General features: G+C 35.5%; 2 protein-coding genes, 1 long non-coding RNA gene and 1 other non-coding gene across 4 annotated transcripts; 3 read left to right on the forward strand and 1 right to left on the reverse strand.

Annotated features, from left to right (window-relative positions):
• Window positions 1–447: 447 nt before the first annotated feature.
• Window positions 448–3,874, reverse strand: LOC113285415. The gene is made up of 6 exons (XR_003328647.1): window positions 2,527–3,874; window positions 2,337–2,439; window positions 2,109–2,167; window positions 1,599–1,671; window positions 1,434–1,499; window positions 448–1,348 (listed from the first exon to the last, which is right to left on the reverse strand). It is a non-coding gene; the product is annotated as an uncharacterized LOC113285415 (long non-coding RNA).
• Window positions 3,875–4,357: 483 nt separating this feature from the next.
• On the forward strand, window positions 4,358–5,618 carry LOC113290452 (NDR1/HIN1-like protein 13). Its single transcript, XM_026540057.1, has 2 exons — window positions 4,358–5,215; window positions 5,574–5,618. The coding sequence occupies exons 1-2, from the start codon at window positions 4,358–4,360 to the stop codon at window positions 5,616–5,618; spliced, it is 903 nt and encodes a 300-aa protein (XP_026395842.1).
• A 577-nt stretch (window positions 5,619–6,195) lies between these two features.
• Window positions 6,196–6,269, forward strand: TRNAR-UCG. The gene has a single exon. It is a non-coding gene; the product is annotated as a tRNA-Arg (tRNA).
• A 6,618-nt stretch (window positions 6,270–12,887) lies between these two features.
• Window positions 12,888–15,386, forward strand: LOC113285416 (alcohol-forming fatty acyl-CoA reductase-like). The gene is made up of 10 exons (XM_026534303.1): window positions 12,888–12,966; window positions 13,055–13,158; window positions 13,312–13,514; window positions 13,608–13,708; window positions 13,779–13,977; window positions 14,075–14,245; window positions 14,364–14,445; window positions 14,554–14,850; window positions 14,936–15,063; window positions 15,147–15,386. Exons 1-10 carry the CDS (start codon window positions 12,888–12,890, stop codon window positions 15,301–15,303), a joined length of 1,521 nt encoding a protein of 506 aa, XP_026390088.1. The 3' UTR covers window positions 15,304–15,386.
• The last annotated feature ends 6,989 nt before the right edge of the window (window positions 15,387–22,375 follow it).

Here is a 22,375-nt window from a genome sequence, read left to right on the forward strand (position 1 = left end):
CATTTGGGTCTCTTCTGTACTGCATCTCAGGTAATTGACCATGTTTGGCTGTTTTACTGGTCAAAAATATTCACAACATTAGTTGAGCTCGAAAATGTCTGGTGCTTTGGTGCATGACATAAATATATATAGATACCACCATGTTAATTGAAAGTACAAAATTATCCATTCAATGGGGCCAACAAATTACGCCCTTCATACGGATTACGATTTTCATTCATTTCCACCACAAAAGGCTGACGCAAAATGTAAATAGTACCATGTAACAATAATTACAAATAGAGGACCAGAGGATGTTTATATCAAAATTAGTACCCTATCGTATCTGACAACCCATGACACTTCAGTTTTCTAACCGCGTATCAACTGAAAGGGGAATGAAGACTGCATTGTGCTAAGAGATAGCACAAAGAGAGACCGATATGCTACATTATGCAAGGAATTGATGTATTCAAATGCAATGAATAAAATTGCAGTGATCAGTTCGATGACTTTTTTGAATGGCTACACTTTCAGCCATATACCATGTCAATGAGAATACATACGGTAAGGCGTCGTGTTAAATGGATCAAAATCCAAAAATGGACGAATGTCACTAACACTGTTATACATAGAAAAACGGGGAAAATTATGTATTCTTCAGTATTTTTCTGTATCAAAGATCAAAATCCTGATAAAATTTTTCAACCCACCTTTAAATTCAGGTAGACGAATATCACAGCTCCACTGTCTCTAGAGAATGGCACCATCAATAGTTTCAGTCGTAGAGTTTAAGAGACAGAAACACATATTTTAGCATGTAAAATTAGAAAAATATTATGGCTATCTCTAAATTTGACTTTACTGAAATACACTTGTACATTGTAGATCACATGCCACATATCCCACTTGGCTTCTCATTTTCATCTTGGAAAGTTCGATGAAATAGCGACCTATAATTCTTATTTATTTTGGACTATCACTTTAATGTGCCCACTAAAGCTACGTTCGATAACCTCTGGAGCTATTTCAACTTGTACCATCTTTAGTGACTATTAAATGGTTGCAACCATCTGACAAAGCAAATAAAACAGCCTCTCCCCAGTTTACTGCCCATGAAATTCCTTGAAAGATGAGTTTACTGCCCATGAAATTCAAAGCAAATAAAACAGCTATGCATTACATGAAATTCCTTTACGGTCAGTATCCATGTGCAATTATTAACTTCACAATGATTAGACTTCTTGTATCCATGGTGGAAAGTACATTCACTACTAAATGTCACCAATAATTAATAGCGCACTCTGTTCCGGGTGTACACATGCAAGTGACTTGATGTAATGATGAAGGTGACCCCATACGCCTCCATCTGGAGCATTGAGAAAAAACCGCTTAGATGTTTTAAGCATAGCTCCTAACCTCTAAAAATATAATAACACTACAGAGTATATGACCTTTTAAAGGAGATCACATGCATATCGTTTCACCAAGTATGAAGAGTTCAATCATTAACAATGATACTGAAACAATGAAACATACGTAAATAAGTAATGTATAAGAGATTTACAGAAATAAAACGAAAAATGAAAAGCATAACAGAAACTTTATAACGCAATTACCTCGAATGTACACCGTCTTGCATATTCATAGGTTCCGAATTCCTCCTGAACAACTACGACCAACTTGTTAAGCCTGGTAAGAAAACAAAGAAGTAGCTAATCACCTTATGGTACACTCAGCGACAGATTCGTATCAGTTCAATGCTTTCACACACATGGTAGCCAAAACAGTGAAGAAAACAAAAAATTGAAACTTTATATGACTCAAGGTATTACATATGTTAAAATCAGAATGATCATACAACAAAAAATTAGAAAGTACGAAACAAACACAACTAACAATTGAAATTCCTGTCGAAAAAATCAAAATGATCATACAACAAAAAATAAGAAAGTAAGAAACAAACTCTACCAACAATTGAAATCCCTGTGGAAAAAATCACGAAAAAAAATAGATGACTATTAGTAATAGGAGTAGTGTTTACGAACAATTGTCAAGATTTTGTTGTTTATCAGGGGAAAAGAACAAAAGAAGAACCCTAATTTGTCAACGTAGTTTGTCAACTTCACCTTGATGAAAAGCAGCAACTCCTAACGCTTCTGATTAGAATTTTTATAGTCTTTTGCATCTGCATACAATTGTTGAATTTATCAATGTATATCAAAATATTACATATATTGCTAATAATGAGTACTTAGTAGGTTTTTATTCGAGGTTTTAAACTAAAAGCAAAAAATCATATTTAACAACACCACCAAACTTACAATCGACTGAATTTACAATCATAAGAAAAGCACCTTGATTTTGAAAGACAAATTGTATGCAGAATGATTAGTCTAGGGAGGAATCATCTTCAGTATTTCTAGTAGCAACTATCCCTTCAGTCTTTCTAGTAGCACCCTGCAAATATCACCTTTGCCAACAGTCAAGATATAGTACGAAAATTATTCATGAAACAAATGGAAGTACTTCAACTTCTAAAAATACCTATTATAGCTTCACGCCATCAAGCAGCCATAATATGCAACCTTGAAGATGAAAGAAGAGTCGTTTCATACCATTAATAATTTAGTTACCATGACACTTCAATTGTTTCAGCTTTTGGATATGACCCTTCACCTGAATAACACGGTCAATTGGAGTCATGGGCTGCAAATCAATAATAAAAATAATACGAATCGGTGTCACAAATTATTGTATTTTAATAAACCAAGCAATTTAATCTATGACTTGAAGGACTGCTAACTTTTCTTGAAGGGGAACTGATATCCATGCATTACTGAAATTATCACTCTGCCATAAGCTTATTGCCACCGCTATGCATCATGACAGAGTTTTTCATATACCTGAGCTAACTAAACAATGTAGAAAGCTAACTCAAAAATCAAATAAAACATAAAAATATGATAATTCCACACAGAATTCTCCTATGTGACTGGACCCATGTATTACTCTCATGTAAAATCATTCCATACAGAATAAAATTCAAACCTTGAATATGAAGCAGTTAGATAGTAATAGTTGCAAATATTAATTATGTTGTTCCTGAATTAATGAACCGGTTATGTATGATTATATGATTTGTTAAATATCTTATCCACTGAAATAAAAAATAGATAACCATTGATGCTACCCTTTTAAGAGGAAGTAAGCTCTAACCTACAAAATAAAAACACAAAAAGTGGTTTCAGTTAGGAAGTAATCAAAATAGAGATGATTCTAATGACGAAAAAATAAGATTAATATGACAACAAAAACGGAACTTGCTGCTTCTTCGTCTTTGCAACCATGAGAGCAATGACGGACCTACAGCTAATTTCTTTTTTTTTTTTGATGGACCAAGGCTTTTAGCCCGGGTCTTAAAAGGAAATTTATCTTTCTTAGGTCCGTCCCTGCATCAGAGAACCCTAGCCCTAACCTACAAAAAAAAAATGGTTTCAGTCTTTGCTTAATAATGATAATGAAGATATCGTTTGGGATTAATAAAACCCTTGGATTGCTCGAACAACTTCTACTTCAAACACTTATAGGATTAATAAAACCCTAGGTTTGCCACATGAAGATTTTGAACTTGATATCGTTACTCAGTGAAATAGTGTGTTAAGAGTTTTTTTTCTTTGAGGATGAAGGTTGGATAGATTCTGTTAAACTTCTCAAAGAGGATGAAGGTTGTGGAAAAGAGAATCGTAAACGGAGTTTTTTTTGTTTTTGCGGCAGCTTAGGGTTTTTTTTTTTTTTTTTTCGTGGAAACGATTTTCTTTCTTTTTTGTTCACGGAATATTTGAAAGAAATTCGAAGCAAAAAGAGAAAAATTCTCTCAATGCTGGTGAGGAGAGAGATTTTTAGAGCAATTTGGTGAGATGGGTGGTGCTCACTTTTAATATAGAGGGATTCTACGTACCGCGCGACGTGGGGCCTAATATAGCTTAGGATTTTAAAGAAGTTAGATGTTGGACAAGTTTTTAGACCCCCTGATACATGTAGATGAACCAAATTGGTCAAATGGGTCAAAGGTGTTTCTAAGATTAGTTGTCTATGATTGAGTCAAAGGTGTTTCTAAGAATAGCACCAAATGAGTCGGATGAAAAATGTGTTGGTAAGTAATTACATGGTGTTTTTGGATGATAATGAGTTGTATCTCCTAATTTCTTCTTGCCATCCATGTCATCACCTCTTCTCTTCCTTTCATGCAATGAAATCACTAACAACCCTATTATCCCTTTTTACATCTTCTCCTTACCCTCTTCCTATTTTTCCTCCCCCTCCTCCTTAACTTTTCTCTCCTCTTCTTGTTTTCACGACCTCTCCTCATCTTCTCATGGAGGAGAGGGTCCCCTCTTTCCCTGACCTTCAGAAACAAGAAGAAGAAGAACATCAACAACAACCGCAACAAGGACGTCAACCACAAGTATCGCCATTTTCACCGTCACCATCACCATCTCCTCAACAACAACGACACCACCAAATATCATCACCCTCACCAACACCATCTCCATCTCCATCACCACAACAATTACTCCCTCCACCACCCGGCCAAGCAGCATTCCCTATCACCACCGGATCAGGACGTACCTACATTGTTCAAGTACCTAAAACTCAGATTTATCGTGTTCCACCACCGGAGAATGCTTTAATTATCGAACGCCACCTTAAACCTGAAAACCAGGAAAATCCACGTTGCTCATTCTTGTTTTGGTTCTTCATTATCATCGGCGTTATACTTGTGGTGTTGGGTGCAACTGTTGCCGTTATATATTTCACTGTCAGACCTCAAGAACCTATATATCTGGTTGATAAAGTGGTCGTTCAAAACCAAGATTCTTCGCCTCATCGTCCTCAATATCACATCACATTAAGAAGTAGGAATCCAAATGAGCGAATGGGTATTTCTTATCAAGATGGAGGAAGTGCAACACTCTCATACAAACAAAGCCAGATTGCGAAAGGAAATCCTCCAAGTTTGTACCAAGACAACAAAGAAACGAAGAACATTCGAATAGATCTTAAGAGTTTGCATATTGTCTTGCCCCACGAAGTCTTAAAGAGTATGAAAGAAACAACACCGAAAGCGAACGCAAGAATTGCTTTGATGTTAAGGGTAAATGTCCCGATGACAATGAAAATCGCGTTTATCAGATCATGGGACCTTAATATGGAGATTACTTGCAACTTTAGGGTAAGTTCTTTGGATAAAAATATACGTGTAATATCTCAGGAATGTGATACTAAGCTCTAACAAGTAAGGGTGATGGTGGTTTTGTGTTGGTGGCAATGGTAGTAGTGGTGGTAATGGCATTATATGAAGGTTTTTTCAAATACTCTTTTTTTACTTTTTTATTTTTCTCCATTTCGGAAATTTGTTAAATGTTTGTTTTCTTTTGTGAAGTATATAGATCACAATGCAAGGAGAAATTAGATGAGATCATTCTAATCTTTCAAATCTTCGTCTTCTTGGAAGATTTTCGGATTTCAGACTTCAATATCTTTAATTTGGTGTGTGTTTATATTTCATATTTCATCTGTTATTTGTGCAGCCGAAATACTGGCTATCGGCTAAATTGGTTCGAATAAGCAATTGAATTATAAGACGTACATACAACTGGATTATTTCCATGAATCAAACAACGCTAAACAATATACGTACTTCTGTGTTATGTAGATCGTTAGATCCATGAGTTACTTCTATGGACAAAGTTTATAAGCATTTTGTAGTTCGACTACTAGACATTTGATTCAATTGCGTACTCGTACAAAATATGCTATACGGACCTTTTTTGGGAATGTCAAAAGGCATTACACTGCTCACCGTTAGTGACAAATGACAGGATCACCGGAGCAACGGTGAATCGGTGATTTACAGTTTCGAATTCCTGCATGAATTAGAGACTCCGACAAAGCCCCAATACATCAAAATCGTCGATTCATAACCCAAGAGATGATGTATTGAGTACTGAGTCGATATAGCCTAGACACTGGCGCACTGCTTGCTAAGTGGTAAACTGGTATTATTTTTTGGTCTGAGCCAGACTAAGTTGATTTTGGGATATTTCCCATCTTATTATGCCTTCTTCTTGGTATTGTTGCTCTCCCTTGGGAATGAAATCAATGTTAACAATGTTGCGCTCGAGTATCCACATATCCGAAAACATTATATGAGACCGCATAGCGCAGTGGATTAGCGCGTTTGACTTCGGATCAAAAGGTCGTGGGTTCGACTCCCACTGTGGTCGCATACCATTTTTGGCACTGCACGATGCAAGCGGTCAGATATTTATAAGTTCAGTTCTTTAGGTTTACATTTACAGCAGGCACTGCACGGTGCAAGCGTTCAGTTCGTCATCGGTGATAAACCCCAATGCATCAAAATTTTGATTCATGGACCAACGAGATGATGTGTTGACTATTTGAGTCAATTTGGCCTAGGCATGCCTTCTAGTGGTAATGGGCATTTTTTGTTGGTGTAGACCAGCTAAACCTAGAAGTTAATTTTAGAATTTTACCGATCATACTGTTCTTCTTTGGCTTGTCGGTTTCCATTTTTGGTCGCATACCATTTTTGGCACTGCACGATGCAAGCGGTCAGATATATATAAGTTCAGTTCTTTAGGTTTACATTTACAGCAGGCACTGCACGGTGCAAGCGTTCAGTTCGTCATCGGTGATAAACCCCAATGCATCAAAATTTTGATTCATGGACCAACGAGATGATGTGTTGACTATTTGAGTCAATTTGGCCTAGGCATGCCTTCTAGTGGTAATGGGCATTTTTTGTTGGTGTAGACCAGCTAAACCTAGAAGTTAATTTTAGAATTTTACCGATCATACTGTTCTTCTTTGGCTTGTCGGTTTCCCTTGGGTGAGATATAACCAATTGAAACTCGGGATAAGAAATGAACTGAATGGGAACAAAGTTGAAGAAAGCGAATGTTAACTTTCTGATAGAATTATATGAGGCCAGTGGATTAGCGCGTTTGACTCTGGATCAAAAGGCCGTGGGTTTCGCCTCCCACTACCCAACCGCTCACCGCATACGGGTTATACTACCACTGTCGAAAATTAGTACATTTTACTGTCATGGTTTCTAGAACATTCTCGAGAAAAGTTTTTTATTTCCTAGTTGAGGTGGTTTCCTATTCAAAGGAGACTAATACTTGTGAATCAAGTTTGTGATATACCTATATAAGGATGTCTAGTATATGAGTTTAACTATGGAATTCTCAATGAAGTTGTGAGGGATGTCATCCCACCTCTTGGGGTGGTTATCTTGTGAGAGTTTTGATGGTGAGACTATAGAAACAAGGATGGCTAACATAGAAAGATATTATTGTAATTGTTCCTTGAAGGTTCTCATTATAATGGAAGAGTCATCGTTGAAAGTGGACGTAGGCACATTGCCGAACCACTATAAACCCCGTGTCATGGTTTTCCTTTGTTATTTACTCATTGATCAATTTTGTGATTGTTTGCTTTGTTATATCTCTATGGGAGTCGTGTATGTGTACTTTCCTGATCTCCTTTATATTTGTTTTACGACATGGTATCAAAGCAAGGTTAGAGGAAGGGAGAGGAGAAGGAGGAAGTGTTAAAGATTTTTCTTTGTTGGGGTTGTCGAGAAAAGTTGTTTATGTTTTCAATATTGAAGAAGGAATTTATTTCAACGAGCTGGTGGTACGAGTTAACGTATGGGAAGTTTTATTTGGCTCTTATGTTGCTTGTTTTGAGTTAGTTTTTGCTTTGGTCGAAGACGTGACAAAGAAGTTCCGGTATACAAGGACTTTCTCTGAAGCTGAAGTTATGGCCGTGAAAACAACTAACAGGGAGGATGTTGCCGAAGGTTTGTGTGAGCCATTGTGTGGTCGAGAAGCACATGGGATCAATCAAGACGAGAAACCAGGAAATTGTTGTCGTGAATGGTTGAGAGTATTGTTGCGACTTTGTGGGTTTAAGGTGTTAGTGGATTTCACCACCTAAGTAATGCACGTGTAAAACTAGGTTTCTTTTGAAACCATTCATGGGACTGGGAGAAGGTCGTAAAAATAAAAATAAAGCAGTTGAAAAGTTGTCCCAGTTGAAAAACCCCATCATATGCTACTAAGTGGAGATCCCAGCGAAGAATTAGTTAAACAAGATGGATAATCACCAGTTTCTACGCGAAGATAAGTAGAGATCCCAGCGAACCAGAAGTAGGTTGCAGAAGAAAACCAGCAGCAAGAAGCAGGCATCTCGACAAAGGAAATTCGAAGGTGATGACGAAGGTTGTGAAGTTGAGTACCACATTGATTTTGTTGCTCAAGGTTACTGGTAAAGATCGATGAAGGACATGGTTTTACCGAGGAGAAAAATCAGTTGAAAAACTGTCCTTGTGTCGTTGATTGGAAGTGATGAGTTGTGTACGTTCCGGGTTAGTCTCAAACACAAGTTCAAAGAAGGTTTAGATAATTTTCGAGACACGGGTACTAGAAATAGCTTGACGTCATTGAATTCCTTTGATGGAAAGTGGTGATTGTTGATATAAAAAGAATTCGAAGCCAAGATTGTCACAAAGTTTAGGTTCGAATCTGTTTAGTTTCGAGCTTGAAGTTCGTGGAGTTTTGTTCTAAATTGGAACTTGATCTAAATATGAAGAAGAGAGTTAGGAACTCGTTTCTTGAGCCGAGATGAAGGAAGATAATTAAGATAGGTTGTCCAAGACAAAATGAGTATGCTGTTGTGAGCGAGCACAAGGATAAAGACACTGTTTTGGGTTCGGAGTTTGCAAAATAAAGAGAAGCTGCTTGCCATGGTTTAATGGTTGTTAAGTAGGATTGTTTGACAGTGGCTAGGAGGAGTTCTCGGCGTCATCAATAGTTGTTTGCCAAGGGAAGTTTGGCACCAGTTCAAGTCATTTTTAAGCTATTGTTTCTGACCACAAAAACAGCTTGCAAGTGGCGTTGTTGCAGTTGTTGTTTTTTGGAAATATGACTTAGCCTGAAGAGTGTTTAGTATCGTTTTGTTTTTTGAATTTAATTATTCATGGGACATGCTTGGCATATGGGTTCGAAGAAGACATTGAATGCAAGAAGGATTAGGAGCTCTTGAGCTGAGATGTTGGAGGAATTAGTGGTTTGAAATTGTTATAAAGCTCGGGGTTTGCGTTGTGTCTGCCATAGAAACTACAATTGAGAAAAGAGGTTTCTTGTCGCAGGTGAACACGAGATGAAGACGGGTTCTTTTGGGAGAGAAGTGACTCAATCTTGTGGTGTTTTAGGGAAAAGATTTCTAGCCGCATAGAGCTGAATGAAAAAGGAATTGCTGCCACTGGTTAGTTATCGTGTTCATAGAATTGAGACATGAATTGGAGACTTAGAAGGAATCTGATATAGGACTGATTATGGTGATATTTTATCCCATAGAAATAGTCACAAGGTGCTTACTTCGTAAAAGTTTTAGGGTGTTGAACGACCAAGATTTGATAGCTTGGAGAGTCTGTGTTGCTGTGTATGGCAATGATTGGCTGCACTATGAGACTTTTAGTATTTGGATGTGGATTTGAGTTTGTAAGGAACTAACCAGCCAAAGGTGTTATTTTCCATTGAATTTCTGGTTGATTTGTGGGGTCTATATGGAACGATGATCTTAGTAGAAGTTGAAGAGATGCGGAAGTTACGAGTATTGTGCTGTCAAAGTAGAGCAAGCCTTTTTTAGGTAACCACAGTGATGATAACTTTGGGAAAAAGCCTTGTCAAATTAGAGGAAGCCTTTTAGGTAATCACATTGATGGTGACTTTGACAGTAGAGTAACAATTGTGTCAAAAGCGTGGCAAATGCTATAAAGGCGTAACTATAGTTACAGTTCTGACAGTAGCGTAGCTAATGAACAATTGTGACAGGAGTAACTGAAGTTAAATGCAGTCGAGACATGTTTACTTGAGAAAAGAAGAAAGTTTTGTGAAGTGTGACTCTTCCTGAAGTAACATGTGAAAATAAGTTGAGATGTGAGCAGTTTCGAGAGACGCACTGGGTGCTATTGAACTGTCGGAGATGTATGGGAATGTTTTTGAGGATGCACCTAGTAGTGCTTTTGAAATATTTTGAGGGATTCACCTAGTAGTGCTTTTGAAATTTTTTGAGGGATGCACCTAGTAGTGCTTTTGAAATTCTTTGAGGGATGCACCTAGTAGTGCTTTTGAAATTCCTTGAGGAATAACTAGTAGTGGTTTATGAGGTAACATGAGTTCTCTTGAACCGGGAAAAGAAATGTGTTTGGGGGGTAACATGAGTAAGAAATGACTATCAAGACATAGGTATGCTTGTGAAGCAGATTTGTTGAGGATAAGTCACGAGATGGTGTAACTGGAGAAGTGATTTAAAATGATGGGACTTAAATGTCCACTGGTGATAACTAGATGAGTTTGTTGGAATAAAACAAATGACGAGTTCAATCAAATGACGAGTTCTAATGGTGTGGTGACAACTAAAAGGCCTAGCAACTTGAATATTGTGAAAGTGGCTAAGTTGGTAAGCTTTACCATAAGTATGCACTAAGGGGAGGTGTCAAAAATTAGTACATCTTACTGTCATGGTTTCTAGAACATTCTAGAGACAAGTTCTTTATTTCCTAATTGACGTGGTTTCCTACTCAAAGGAGACTAATACTTGAGAATCAAGTTTGTGATATACCTATATAAGGATGTCTAGTATATGAGTTTAACTATGAAATTCTCAATGAAGTTGTGAGGGATTCCATCCCATCTCTTGGGGTGGTTATCTTGTGAGAGTTTTGATGGTGAGACTAGAAAAACAATGATGGCTAACATAGAAAGATATTATTGTAATTGTTCCTTGAAGGTTCTCATTATAATGGAAGAGTCATCGTTGAAAGTGGACGTAGGCACATTGCCGAACCACTATAAACCTTGTGTCATGGTTTGCCTTTGTTATTTAATCATTGATCAATTTTGTGATTGTTTGCTTTGTTATATCTCTACGGGAGTCGTGTATGTCTACTTTCCTGATCTCCTCTATACCTGTTTTACGACAACCACTACCTAATTGCCCACCGCGTAAGATTTTCACATGTTTTTATATCGCACCACTTCCCACCGCAAGAGATTTTTGGCCACCTCAAGAGATTTTTGGCACTGCACAGTGCAAACGTATTCATAAGGTAAATCTTCACATGCTTCTTATATCTTAGCTAAATACAGTTTTTGCCACGGCACAGTGCAAACTTATTCATCAGTTAATGCTTCACCTGTTCCTTATATCAAAAACTTTAAGTAGATTCAAAAGTTAATTACATGTTTTTTTATATACGTCTTCTTATATTTGGACATAGTTTACTTTGCTTTTGCAACCGTTTAAATCGATGATCATGATATAACAGACGCACCAGGAATAATTTTACGCTAAATCAAAACATCTGTACTTACTTGCACATATTTTTCCGTTTTTAGTTACTTAAATTCTTTTGAGAGATAAAAACTATCAACATACAGCACATGTAGTTCACAGGACACCTCACTCAGAATTTAGGCAACCTAACTCCTTACAAATGCAATTACTATATGTGCCTTCTAATCATAGATATAAATTTGTATCTCCTACTACCTCATGTTGTCAATTATATACCTTTAGCAGCTTAGCTAATAACACTAACTAAAATATTTAAAATCTATGTTTGGACTATGGATATTGTATTTTTCATTACAAACTGCATCAAACTATTTTTTATTTTTTAATAAAATGTTCTGTAGACAAAATTATTTTGCGTAAAAATCAACAAAAATGACTTACATAAACGGTGAATCTCTCCGATGATTTATCGTGCAAATCTAATGTCTAAGGAGGTGGTGGAACCCCTAAAATTTGGCCATCCCATATTACTGATCGAAATGTTAGAATCGAACTCCCAACTCCGAACCCCTAACTTCTATCTGGAAATCTCAATAGGACTATTACGGTTGGAGTGCATGAAAAACCAAATTTCTTTAAACCAAGTAAGAACAAAGTGGAAGGGCAAACCAACATGAAAATGAGAATACCAACAAAATGGTTGATGAGGTACTATTAGGTTAACAACCAACGGAAAAACCAAAAAAATGGATGAACCGACCTACTCGGCTACTCCTGCAGTACTTGCACTTACTCAAACAGTAGTCTAGCTACCGCATAAATGATTTCATCATTGTAGTACAAGATATGAACTCATTTACTTACAGAGGTCAATAGTTGCAGAAGCTTTTGAATATGAACGAAAATTTTAAGTTTACACCGGTTTTTTTAGCCAAGAAAATATCCCATTTACATGTCGCTTCCCCACTGGCCTATAGTTACATGCTTCGTTACACAGCTTCACGCAATCAAACATGTATTTCAAAAGCAAGCAAACCTTGCATCTTAGCATCCGTCTCCTCTTTTTGAACAAAATGCCAAATATTAAAGATGCGATATGTATGTATGTATGATATGCCACACTTCACTATTATCGGCACAGCAAATGGAAAATTTACTGTTGCGGGTTTATTACCTGAGGGGGTAAATAATAGTGGGGTAATTCAGAAAACGCACCCTTTAAGATAGTTCAACTGTGGTTAAGTCAAAGGAACAAGGCACTTACATCACTTAAAGTATTTGCAGCAACGGTAACAAGGTACAGGCAATACATAAATAAAAATAATAAGTATAGAAAATTAAATTTTACAGCATTAGTACAAAATCAGCCCAATTAAATCAGTTATAAATACCGAGTCTTAATTGCTCAAACTTTTGCCATACACACAAAGTTATCTAACTATTAAGTGCTAGTACTACTCTTCTTTTGGATCTCTGTCTCTCTCTCTCCATAACTTTCATCTCTCGAGGTTGAAATGGAGTTGAATTCCATTGTTGAATCTGTTGACAACAAAACCATTCTTGTTACTGGTGCAACTGGTTTTCTTGCTAAACGTAAGTATCCCGTGCATTTATACATGTACATACCTTCGGTTACTGCAAATCATGCATATAACAATCGACCAACTTGTTTTTGATGCAGTTTTTGTGGAGAAATTGCTAAGAGTTCAGCCTAATCTGAAACAACTTTTTCTTGTAATAAGAGCTCCTGATTCTGCATCGGTTACTCAACGTTTTCATAACGAGGTACACCTGCATGATAGCTTGTAACCTATTGATACCTCATCCGTTTTTTCAATCATGCTAATCGCAATTATATTTTTTGTTTTTACTAAATTAAGCTATTTGTACACGTAAATTTATGTGGTACCGATCATATTGTCGGTCGATCATTTTTAGGTGATCGGGAAGGAGGTGTTCAGAGTCTTGAAGAAGAAACATGGGGTTGAGTTCAACTCATTCATTTCAGAAAAGGTAACCCCAGTTGCCGGAGATGTCACTTTAGAAAACTTAGGAATAAATGACTCCGAGTTGACAAAGAAATTGTGGAGTGAAGTAGATTTTGTCGCGAACTTTGCTGCAACTACCAACTTTGATGAGAGGTAAATAAGGTCATGGATCTTTGAATCAAGTAGAAAGATATTTACGTAGCCTACAAAAGCATAACTTGTGTGTTGTTGTTGATCATTGAGTAGATATGATGTTGCATTTGATATCAATACTATGGGAGCTAAGCATGTTTTGGAGTTTTCTAAGAAGTGTGTAAAGCTGAAGTTGCTTCTTCACATATCAACAGGTAAAGAAATTTACTTGAAATTTACTAATGGAATTTGTATCCAATCCTTATGAATAATGTTTATTTTCAGCATATGTATGGGGTGAGAAATCAGGATTGTTATTAGAGAATCCTCTAAGAAAAGGTGAAACACTAAATGGAACGACTTCGGTGAAGTTGGACAGCCAAGTTGAGATGAAATTGATCTCCCAAAGACAGAAAGAACTCAAAGCTGAGCAACTTCCAAAGAAAGAAGAAACAATAGCCATGAAAGAGTTTGGTCTTCAAAGGTTTTTATTAAACCTACTTCACATGCATCCTTATATTCTACTCCAAATTCAAAATGAGTAACAATTGATTTTTTTTTTTTTGTTCTTGTGAAAACAGGGCAAGGTTGTTTGGATGGCCTAATACGTATGTGTTTACAAAGGCAATGGGAGAGATGGAAATCGGCGAATTGATAGAGAGTCGAAATGATCTTCCGGTTGTTATTCTTAGACCAACCATTATCACCTCTACATTCAGAGAACCATTTCCCGGATGGATTGAAGGCGTCAGGTTTGCGAACATAGTATATTCGAACTTGCATCCGTATAACCTTAATTACAAGATATTGAACTTGATTTAACTTGCAATTACGCTGGTCTGAGGTGATTGTTGTTTTCAATAAATTCAGGACCATTGACAGCATTATCCTTGGTGCCGGTAAAGGAAAGGTTAAATGCTTTCTGGCAAGGGCCGATGTCATTATGGATTTGGTAAGCGTATTAGCACTGAGCTAAGAGTGCAATCATAATAATAGATTGTGAGCCGAAATCGACGTAAGTTCTCATGTGCAAAAACTGAAGTTGACATATTATACACAGATCCCAGGGGACATGGTGGTGAACGCAGCAATAGTGGCTATGATAAGTCATGCAAATCAACCATCTGATGCTCGTCAACAGTTCATATATCAAGTGGGTTCATCTGCAAGAGCACCACTAGAAACCACTAGGCTGAGAAATTATGTGTATAATTATTTTTCCAAGAATCCATTAATATCAACATCATCCATTGGCAAAAGTAATGGGAAACCTATTCAAGTTTCTTACCCGTTTATCTTCCCAACCATGGCCAGCTTCTTAACGTTCCTCTACGTAACTCACATGCTGCCTTTGAAGGTAAGTGATATCTATATTTACGCGCTTATCTTCGAATTGTTAGTTATTTAACTCTCGTCGGCTAACTTTGTAACTCTTTTCCCAGGGTTTGCGCTTAGCGAATGCTGTGTTTTGCAATTATTTTCGCGACAATTGTAATGATGCTGAACGAAAGATAACTTTCATAACGAAATTGGTTAAGCTCTATGAACCTTACATATTGTTCAAAGGAATGTAAGTAGCTCCGTTTGTGTAAACTTAGTTTTGACAAGTTTCTATTACTCCATGAAACCTTACATTTCTCAGTATTGCTGCAGCTTTGATGACTTGAATACGGAGAGGCTGAGAATAGCTGTGAGAGGGAGTGCAGCCGAGGCAGATACATTTTATTTTGATCCCAATTGCATCAATTGGGATGAATATTTCATGAATACTCATATCCCCGGTCTTGTCCAATATGCTCTCAAGTACTAATTTTACTTTCTATCATTATTGTAGTTTATCTCGAATGCTGAAATTTCATACAAACTTGTAACCATGTATGTGATAAGCTATTCCCCTCCTATCCACTGTTTTTATGCAATACGATTCATTTGGAGACATCTTTCTTTACTTGCCAACATTTTGCTCGTCTTCATCCTACTCATTTTTAAATATTTTTTCTTATTTTTAATTTACATCAGAATGCATCCAGTTTCAACCTTGCTATTTTTTAAGTTTAAGTCAGGATGAATCTAGTTTCATCCTTGCTATTTTTTTGATGTCCATTTCACAAATAATGATTTTTACTCGTCCATTTGAACCATGTTTTAAAAATATCTGGACAAATGACCCATTTTCCGGTTCTGTTTGGGTCTTGAACTCACAGTTCATCTGCGTTGACGGTACGACCGTAACAGAAATTCTCAATTTTTGCTTGCCAATATTTACAAATTTACAATTTTGCTTGCTAATCACATGTTTGCTTTCCTTTTTTCTGCCCAATCCTAGTAGTACATACAAAATTATAGAAAGTGTTTTAGTTTTCCCAAACTGGAGTTCTACAAAATTATACTAGGAAGTGTTCTAATTCTACCCAATATTTGAGCATCTATACGCGCCTATATATAGAGAATGAACCATAGTCACAATTGCCATTGTTTGTCTCGATATCACATCTTCTTTACGTTTCTCCAAGTCTAGAATTATACAAAAATATCACTTGCAAAAATTAATTGCATAAGCAATATAGGTGATCACCCCATCAAAAAACTAAGGAATAGCAATAGACCTATTATTGCAAGAGATTTCTTCATGGACAGTATTGCAAAAGCATGTCGAAATTTGAAGCTCAAACGTGAAATATGATGGGCCTTAACGATACCCAACAACGAGGCCCAATCAACTTTTATGTGAGCCCTGGTGTGCATATAACCCATTTTTCAGTTTTTTTTTCACTTAGAAACCCACTGGCAGAAAATTGCGCCCCTTAGATCCAAAAGATAAATATGATCAATGGGACTTTATTATGAATTTTAATTCTGCTAATATCTTTCCATGGTTAATTATTGGGAACCTAAATTGTATTATGCACATTGATGAAAAGCATTGTGGAAATGATAAAAACTCAAGTGCTACAAAGTTCATGCATGATTCTATTTAGAACTTGGATCTTATTGATCTTAGATATTAAGGAAATTCTTTTACTTGGTCTAACAATAGACTTGGACAAGAAAATATAAAAGAGAGAATTGATAGAGTCATAATTTCTACCGACTGATTAATGTTTTCCCTAATGCCATTGTAGAACATCTTGTTCTGACCATACTCCAATTCTATTAGATATCACTCCCCTAAAAAAATTTGAAGAAGACTAACCTTTTAGAGTCCTTAGATTTTGGCTTAGTCATGAAAATTTCCATAATCTCACTGAAGATAAATGGAAGAACACTATTAAATGATCTAATGCTTACTGCTTTACCAATAAGCTTAAAATTTTATCTTTTTCTCTTTTTACTTGGAAAAAAAAGGATTTTGGAAATATTTTTCAAAATATTAATGACATTAATATGAAAATATTTGAGCTCCATTATGCTAATCCCTTGCCAATAAAGGAAATAAAAAATCTTCAAAATCAGCTTGAAGGATGGTATGATAGAAAATATGATTACTAGCTAAAGATAAATTCCTAAAATACCATGATAGAAACAAAGCCTATTGTCACCAAACTGCGTCTAACACAACAAGAATTAATCATATCCATACTCTTAGGGACTCAACTGGTCTGTGCATTGAAGATCCTAAAAAAATTGATACTCTTCTCGTAAATAATTTTAAGGATATAGGTTCCTCTAGAGAAATTATGTATGATAATTTTATCTCTGATATAATTACTCATGTTATCACTAATGATGATAACATTAAGTTAACTGAAGTCCCAAATGATGAGGAAATTAAAAACACTCTCTTCTGCATGAACCAGTGGTGCGCTCCATGTACGGATGGTTATCCATCTGGATTTTTTAAGACCCACTGGAATGTTTTCTATATATAATGATATCATTAACCTTGTCCAAGATTCCTTTAAGACAAAATTTATATTCAAAAATCTAAATTATATTTTTACCAGTCTAATTCCTAAAGTTCAGAATCCATCTTGTCCTAGTGACTTCAGGCCAATTAGTTTAAGTAATACTCTTTATAAACTTATTTCTAAAATTCTTGCCAATAGGATAGAAACCTTTATTAGGAAAAATGATTTCTCAAAACCAGTCGGCTTTCATTCCTGGTCGTCATATTACGGATAAACTCTAAAATAAAATAGGTTTCTTTGCTTTGAAGCTCTAGTTGTCAAAAGCCTTCAATAGGGTTGAGTAGCCGTTTCTTGAAAAACTCTTCTTTCTTCAGGTTTAATATGTATCGGTGTGAGCTCATAATGCAATGTGTCTCTACTACTTCTTTTTTTGTTCTTTTAAATGGTGTGTCTGGCGATACGGTTACTGTTAATAGAGGTCTGAGGCAGGGAGACCCATTGTCTCCTACCTCTTTATAATTTTTATTGATTTTTTATCTAGACTCCTTTTTAAAGCGGAAATCGACAAAAAAAATATTTGGAATTAAAGTTTCTAAAACTGCCCCGCCCGTGTCTCACCTTTTCTTTGTGGATGAATGCTTCTTACCTGAAGCTCCAAATGTCTTAGATATTCTTAAATTTTTGGTGACTGTTCTGCTCAAGTGAGTAATCTTCAAAATTATGGCATCTATCTTTCTCCTAAGCTTCACAATAGACGCTTCAAGATTATCTCTAGAATACTCAAGGTCAGACAAATCTCTAAGAATGATATATATTTAGGAACCCTTTTGTTTTTTGATAGAAATAAAATTAATAGTTTTGAACCTTTACTTAGTAAATGTTATGCTGCTCTTCAGGATTGGAAGGACAAGCTTATTTCTCAAGATGGGAAAATTTTCTTTTAAATTCAGTTCTTAGTGCTTCTCCGAATTATCAGATGCAATGTTTTACTTTTCCGAAAAAAGTTTTGGATAAATTTGATAATCTCCAAAGGGATTTTTTGGTGGGATAAAAAGGATGTTGTTAAAGGAATTTACACTAAATCTTGGGTCGTTATTTGCTTTAAATATGAAGCTGGAGGATTAGGAATTAGAAACCCTCATAAGCAAAGTCTTTTGTTGATAACTAGATTAGTTTGGAGACTGCTAAAAAATGATAACCAATTATGGACTTAAAACATAAATAGTTTCTAAGTCTAATCCTCTGTTTCATTCTAGAAAGCATAATATTTCTTGGGTATGGAATAGTATATGAAAAGGTTTAGAAATTATTTGCTCTAACTATGAATGGCAGGTTAATTGCGGCTCTCAGGTTAGTATATGGTCTGACTTTTGGCTTTCAAACCAATCTCATAAGCTTACTCCAGTTTTAATAGATAATAATATTCCTCAAACTGTTAATCAACTGACTGATAATTGCGGAAACTGGAATCATAAGCTAATTGAGAAATACATATATCCTTTTATGCATAATCTAATTAAGTCTATTACTTTGAATCCTGAGATTCCTAATAGAATTCGTTGGAAGTCCAGTGCCTCTGGGAATGTACTTCTAAATCTGTATATCATTTTCTCACTGCTAGAGCCTCAAATAATGCTGATAAATTCTTATGGAAACAACTTTGGAAAATTAATTGTGTCCCTATAATTAAGTTGTTCTGCTGGAAATCAGTTTCTAATGTCATTCCTCTTGGAAAACGTTTATATCAGTATATTAAAGATGCATATCCTTGCTGCAGTCTTGGTGTCGATAGTCAATTAGAAGATGAAATGAATTTGTTCTTAAACTGTAGATTTCTAAATCTATCTGGTCATCTTTTGCTTACATTGATACTTTGATTTTGATTAACATCAAGGTTATTAAAACTCGGTTTAATAAGTGTTTGACTGATGCCAATCTGAAAAAATATATTTCAAATATTGCTTGCATCGTGTGGTCCATTTGGAATTATAAAAATGATGTAGTTTTTAGACATATTAAACCTGAACCTTTGTATCTGATTAATAAGATTCTACAAGATCTTTTGAGTATTCCTATTGATAAACCAACTCAGGGGACTGGACAACTAGAAGATAACCAGGACATGAACAATTTAGATAATTTTGATTGGATTATCAAGTTTGATGCTTCTTATAAAGAACAAGATAACTCAATGGGTTTTGCTTTTTCTCTCAACAACCAATCAGGAATCAATTGTGAATTTAGAGCAGGATCAGGATGGGGATCATCCCATTAGATGCAGAAGCAAAAGCATTTCAGCAATCTCTATTGTGGATCAAAGATTTGAAGCTATCTCCATCCTGTTTCCTAAACGACTGCAAGACTCTGACAACAACAATTATTGGAGATAATTCTTCTCAAGTCCACTGGAGAGTGCAAAATAGTGTTTCGAAATGTTTAGAATTGTTTAATTCCCTTAATTATGTATGTTTTAAGTTTAGAAATAGAAATTTAATGTTTTCTCTAGATAAATTAGCGAAGGAGGCTAGAGTTTCTAGAATCAAAAGCTTTACTAATAAAGTTTTAGTGTGTGAGCAAAGATCTCTCTTTTTTGATAAGAGATGAAGGAAGTCTTTTCCTATCTTAAACTTTGTAATTCCCTTTGCTAGTTAATATGTTATGTATTTTGCTATATAAAAAAGAAAAAAAACTTCATGCGCACACCTATTTTCTGAGAAAAAATTTCTCTCACACCCATATTTCTTAAAATTAGTCGTTTTCTTTTTCTTCCTTCGTTATTTTTCCCTTGTGATTTCCTTCTTCCTTTGTCTTCTCTTTTCTGTCACTACCTTTATTTGTTGAGAGAAAGAGGAGAAATCAGCAGGGGATGATCATGTTGCTGCCGTTAACTGATAAGAATTTTTGAAGAAGATTCAAAGTGACTTCAGGTATTTGTGGTATAACCTGATTTAAGTGAACTGTTTCAAAGTGAATAATCCGAAGAATTGGTTTGATTTTCTTTAAAATCAGGCATTATATCTAATGAAATCCATCTATTTATTTGTTTTAATTCATTCTATGACCATAACTTAAACGTTTGATCTAAATTTAGATTATTATTTTTTTGTTGTTGTTAATTTTTATGAACTAAATCTCAATCACATGGTTACATGTCTCTGTCCGCGCATTATTTTCTAAAACTGCTAACTCTCATAACAATTGAGAAGATGAATATCAGTTATCTGAGGAGTTAGAATTGGACAAAAATAAGTGCAGGCAGTTGGGGTTTTCTTTATTACCACAATGTGATTGTTTCTCGGGGTATTGGTGTAAATAATGGTGGTTCTTGGTGCAGTTCTTGAGATGTAAATGAAGATGGAACCAGTGGCAGGGGTGATTACAACAACATATTTAGGGGTTCTATCATCCATGGTTAAATCGAAGTGGGAATTTTTCGTGAGATTTAGAAGGCAGTATTGAGAGATGGGCAGTGAGTTGAAGAAATGATGCAACTGTGTTGTTGATTCATAGGGTGCACAGAGAGTTAAAAATGATTTTCTTTTGCTGGATTAATGATAGAATGGCTGCAATGTCTGGGTTTTAAGAATACATAATGCATTTGATTTGTGAACTGGTGATATTCAAGGGGTCTTGAACTACTGGTGTTTTCTTGTGCATACAATGGGTTTCAGATAACACTTGAATTCTGGCCAAACAACGGATGAAATGGGGGCTTGAATAAGTCTGATATTAATGAAAATGTTGATTACTGCAACAACAATAGATTTTGGTGGTTCAGGATTGAGTTTCATGTTACTGAAATCGGATTCAAGTGACATCTCGATTGAGATTCAAAACTGAAGCAACCAATTAAGGTTCTAAATGTTGAATGAGATTTTTTGTGTCTATGGTGTTATATAATTGGATTTGTATTTTTTTTGTGACGGCTACATAAGTGTTATGCAGCTGAAAATATGGTAGCGTAATACATTATGAAGCCATTTTTGTTGCAGAACTTGTTATGTTGTTGAGGGAATGACTGCATAATGCATTATGCATCCTCTTTTTTTTTTTTTTTTTTTTTTTTTTTTTTTTTTTTTTTTTTTTACTGTTAGAGCATTGCTCGGTCGAACTCACAAGTGTTATCTCAAGATTGTTTTCAAAACTATATCTTGATTTCTAGTATACAATTAGTCAAGTCTCGGATTAGGACAGAAGTGTGTAGTTGAGAATCGGACATCACTGTGTTCTACTGTTTGAAGGCGAAGATCAACCGAAGCTTTTGTAGAAATTCTTCAACAAAAGATAAGTGAAGACTGAACCACCTATTTATCAAGTAATATTCAGCTTTTTATCTATGAGACTATGTATGACTAATTAGACTATTGCAGCATATCAAGAATTTTGAGTCAAGTTTATCTTGGTAATATCTTTCTCGAAATTTATGACTAAGCTTAATGAACATTTGTTCATTCTTGATGAATTTCGGTTAAGAACAATTTAATATTCATGATCTAAATTGTGATTCAAGATTATCATTATAAAATAGCCTGAAACAGTGATATGTGTCATTGATGTTATTTGAGAATGTTCCGAATTTATTTAGAGAGAAATATAGAACTACTGTAAATCTGGATACAAGACAGTATGCATTCCAGTTTCACATATGGAGAAACTTTTTATAGGTCCGGAGCCTCAGTACACGTACCAGAGTATCTATACTTCGGCAACGATTTTTTGGTATGCATACCCGGTATCCATACCATAAAAAGTCTGTTGCTCATGAACCAGGAAGTGAACCGGTAATGGAATGCATACTAAGTATGTATACCGTAAAGGAATTGTTTGTTATGAAACCAGAGTGGTATCCATACCCGGTACGCAAACTGGAAAAGTTCTATGAGTTATTGAACTCGATTTTGTCTTAAGGATACACATGCTGGTACATGTACCATGAAAAAAATAGTCACGAACAAGGTAGATTACACGTACTTGCCTTGTCGAATATATTTAGATGCACAAAAAATATTTATGTGAGTAATTTATATTTGAATA

The sequence above is a fragment of the Papaver somniferum genome, chromosome 6 (genome assembly GCF_003573695.1).
Source record: "Papaver somniferum cultivar HN1 chromosome 6, ASM357369v1, whole genome shotgun sequence".
Classification (NCBI taxonomy): Eukaryota; Viridiplantae; Streptophyta; class Magnoliopsida; order Ranunculales; family Papaveraceae; genus Papaver; species Papaver somniferum.

Bases quoted from the DNA above. Each gene is read 5' to 3' on its own strand.
- LOC113290452 (XM_026540057.1), top strand. From the start codon at position 4,358: ATGGAGGAGAGGGTCCCCTCTTTCCCTGACCTTCAGAAACAAGAAGAA. The intron at 5,216-5,573 runs GTAAGTTCTTTG...TTATTTGTGCAG, and splicing joins AGATTACTTGCAACTTTAGG to CCGAAATACTGGCTATCGGC.
- LOC113285416 (XM_026534303.1), top strand. From the start codon at position 12,888: ATGGAGTTGAATTCCATTGTTGAATCTGTTGACAACAAAACCATTCTT. The intron at 13,159-13,311 runs GTACACCTGCAT...GATCATTTTTAG, and splicing joins CTCAACGTTTTCATAACGAG to GTGATCGGGAAGGAGGTGTT. The intron at 14,246-14,363 runs GTTTGCGAACAT...CAATAAATTCAG, and splicing joins GGATGGATTGAAGGCGTCAG to GACCATTGACAGCATTATCC.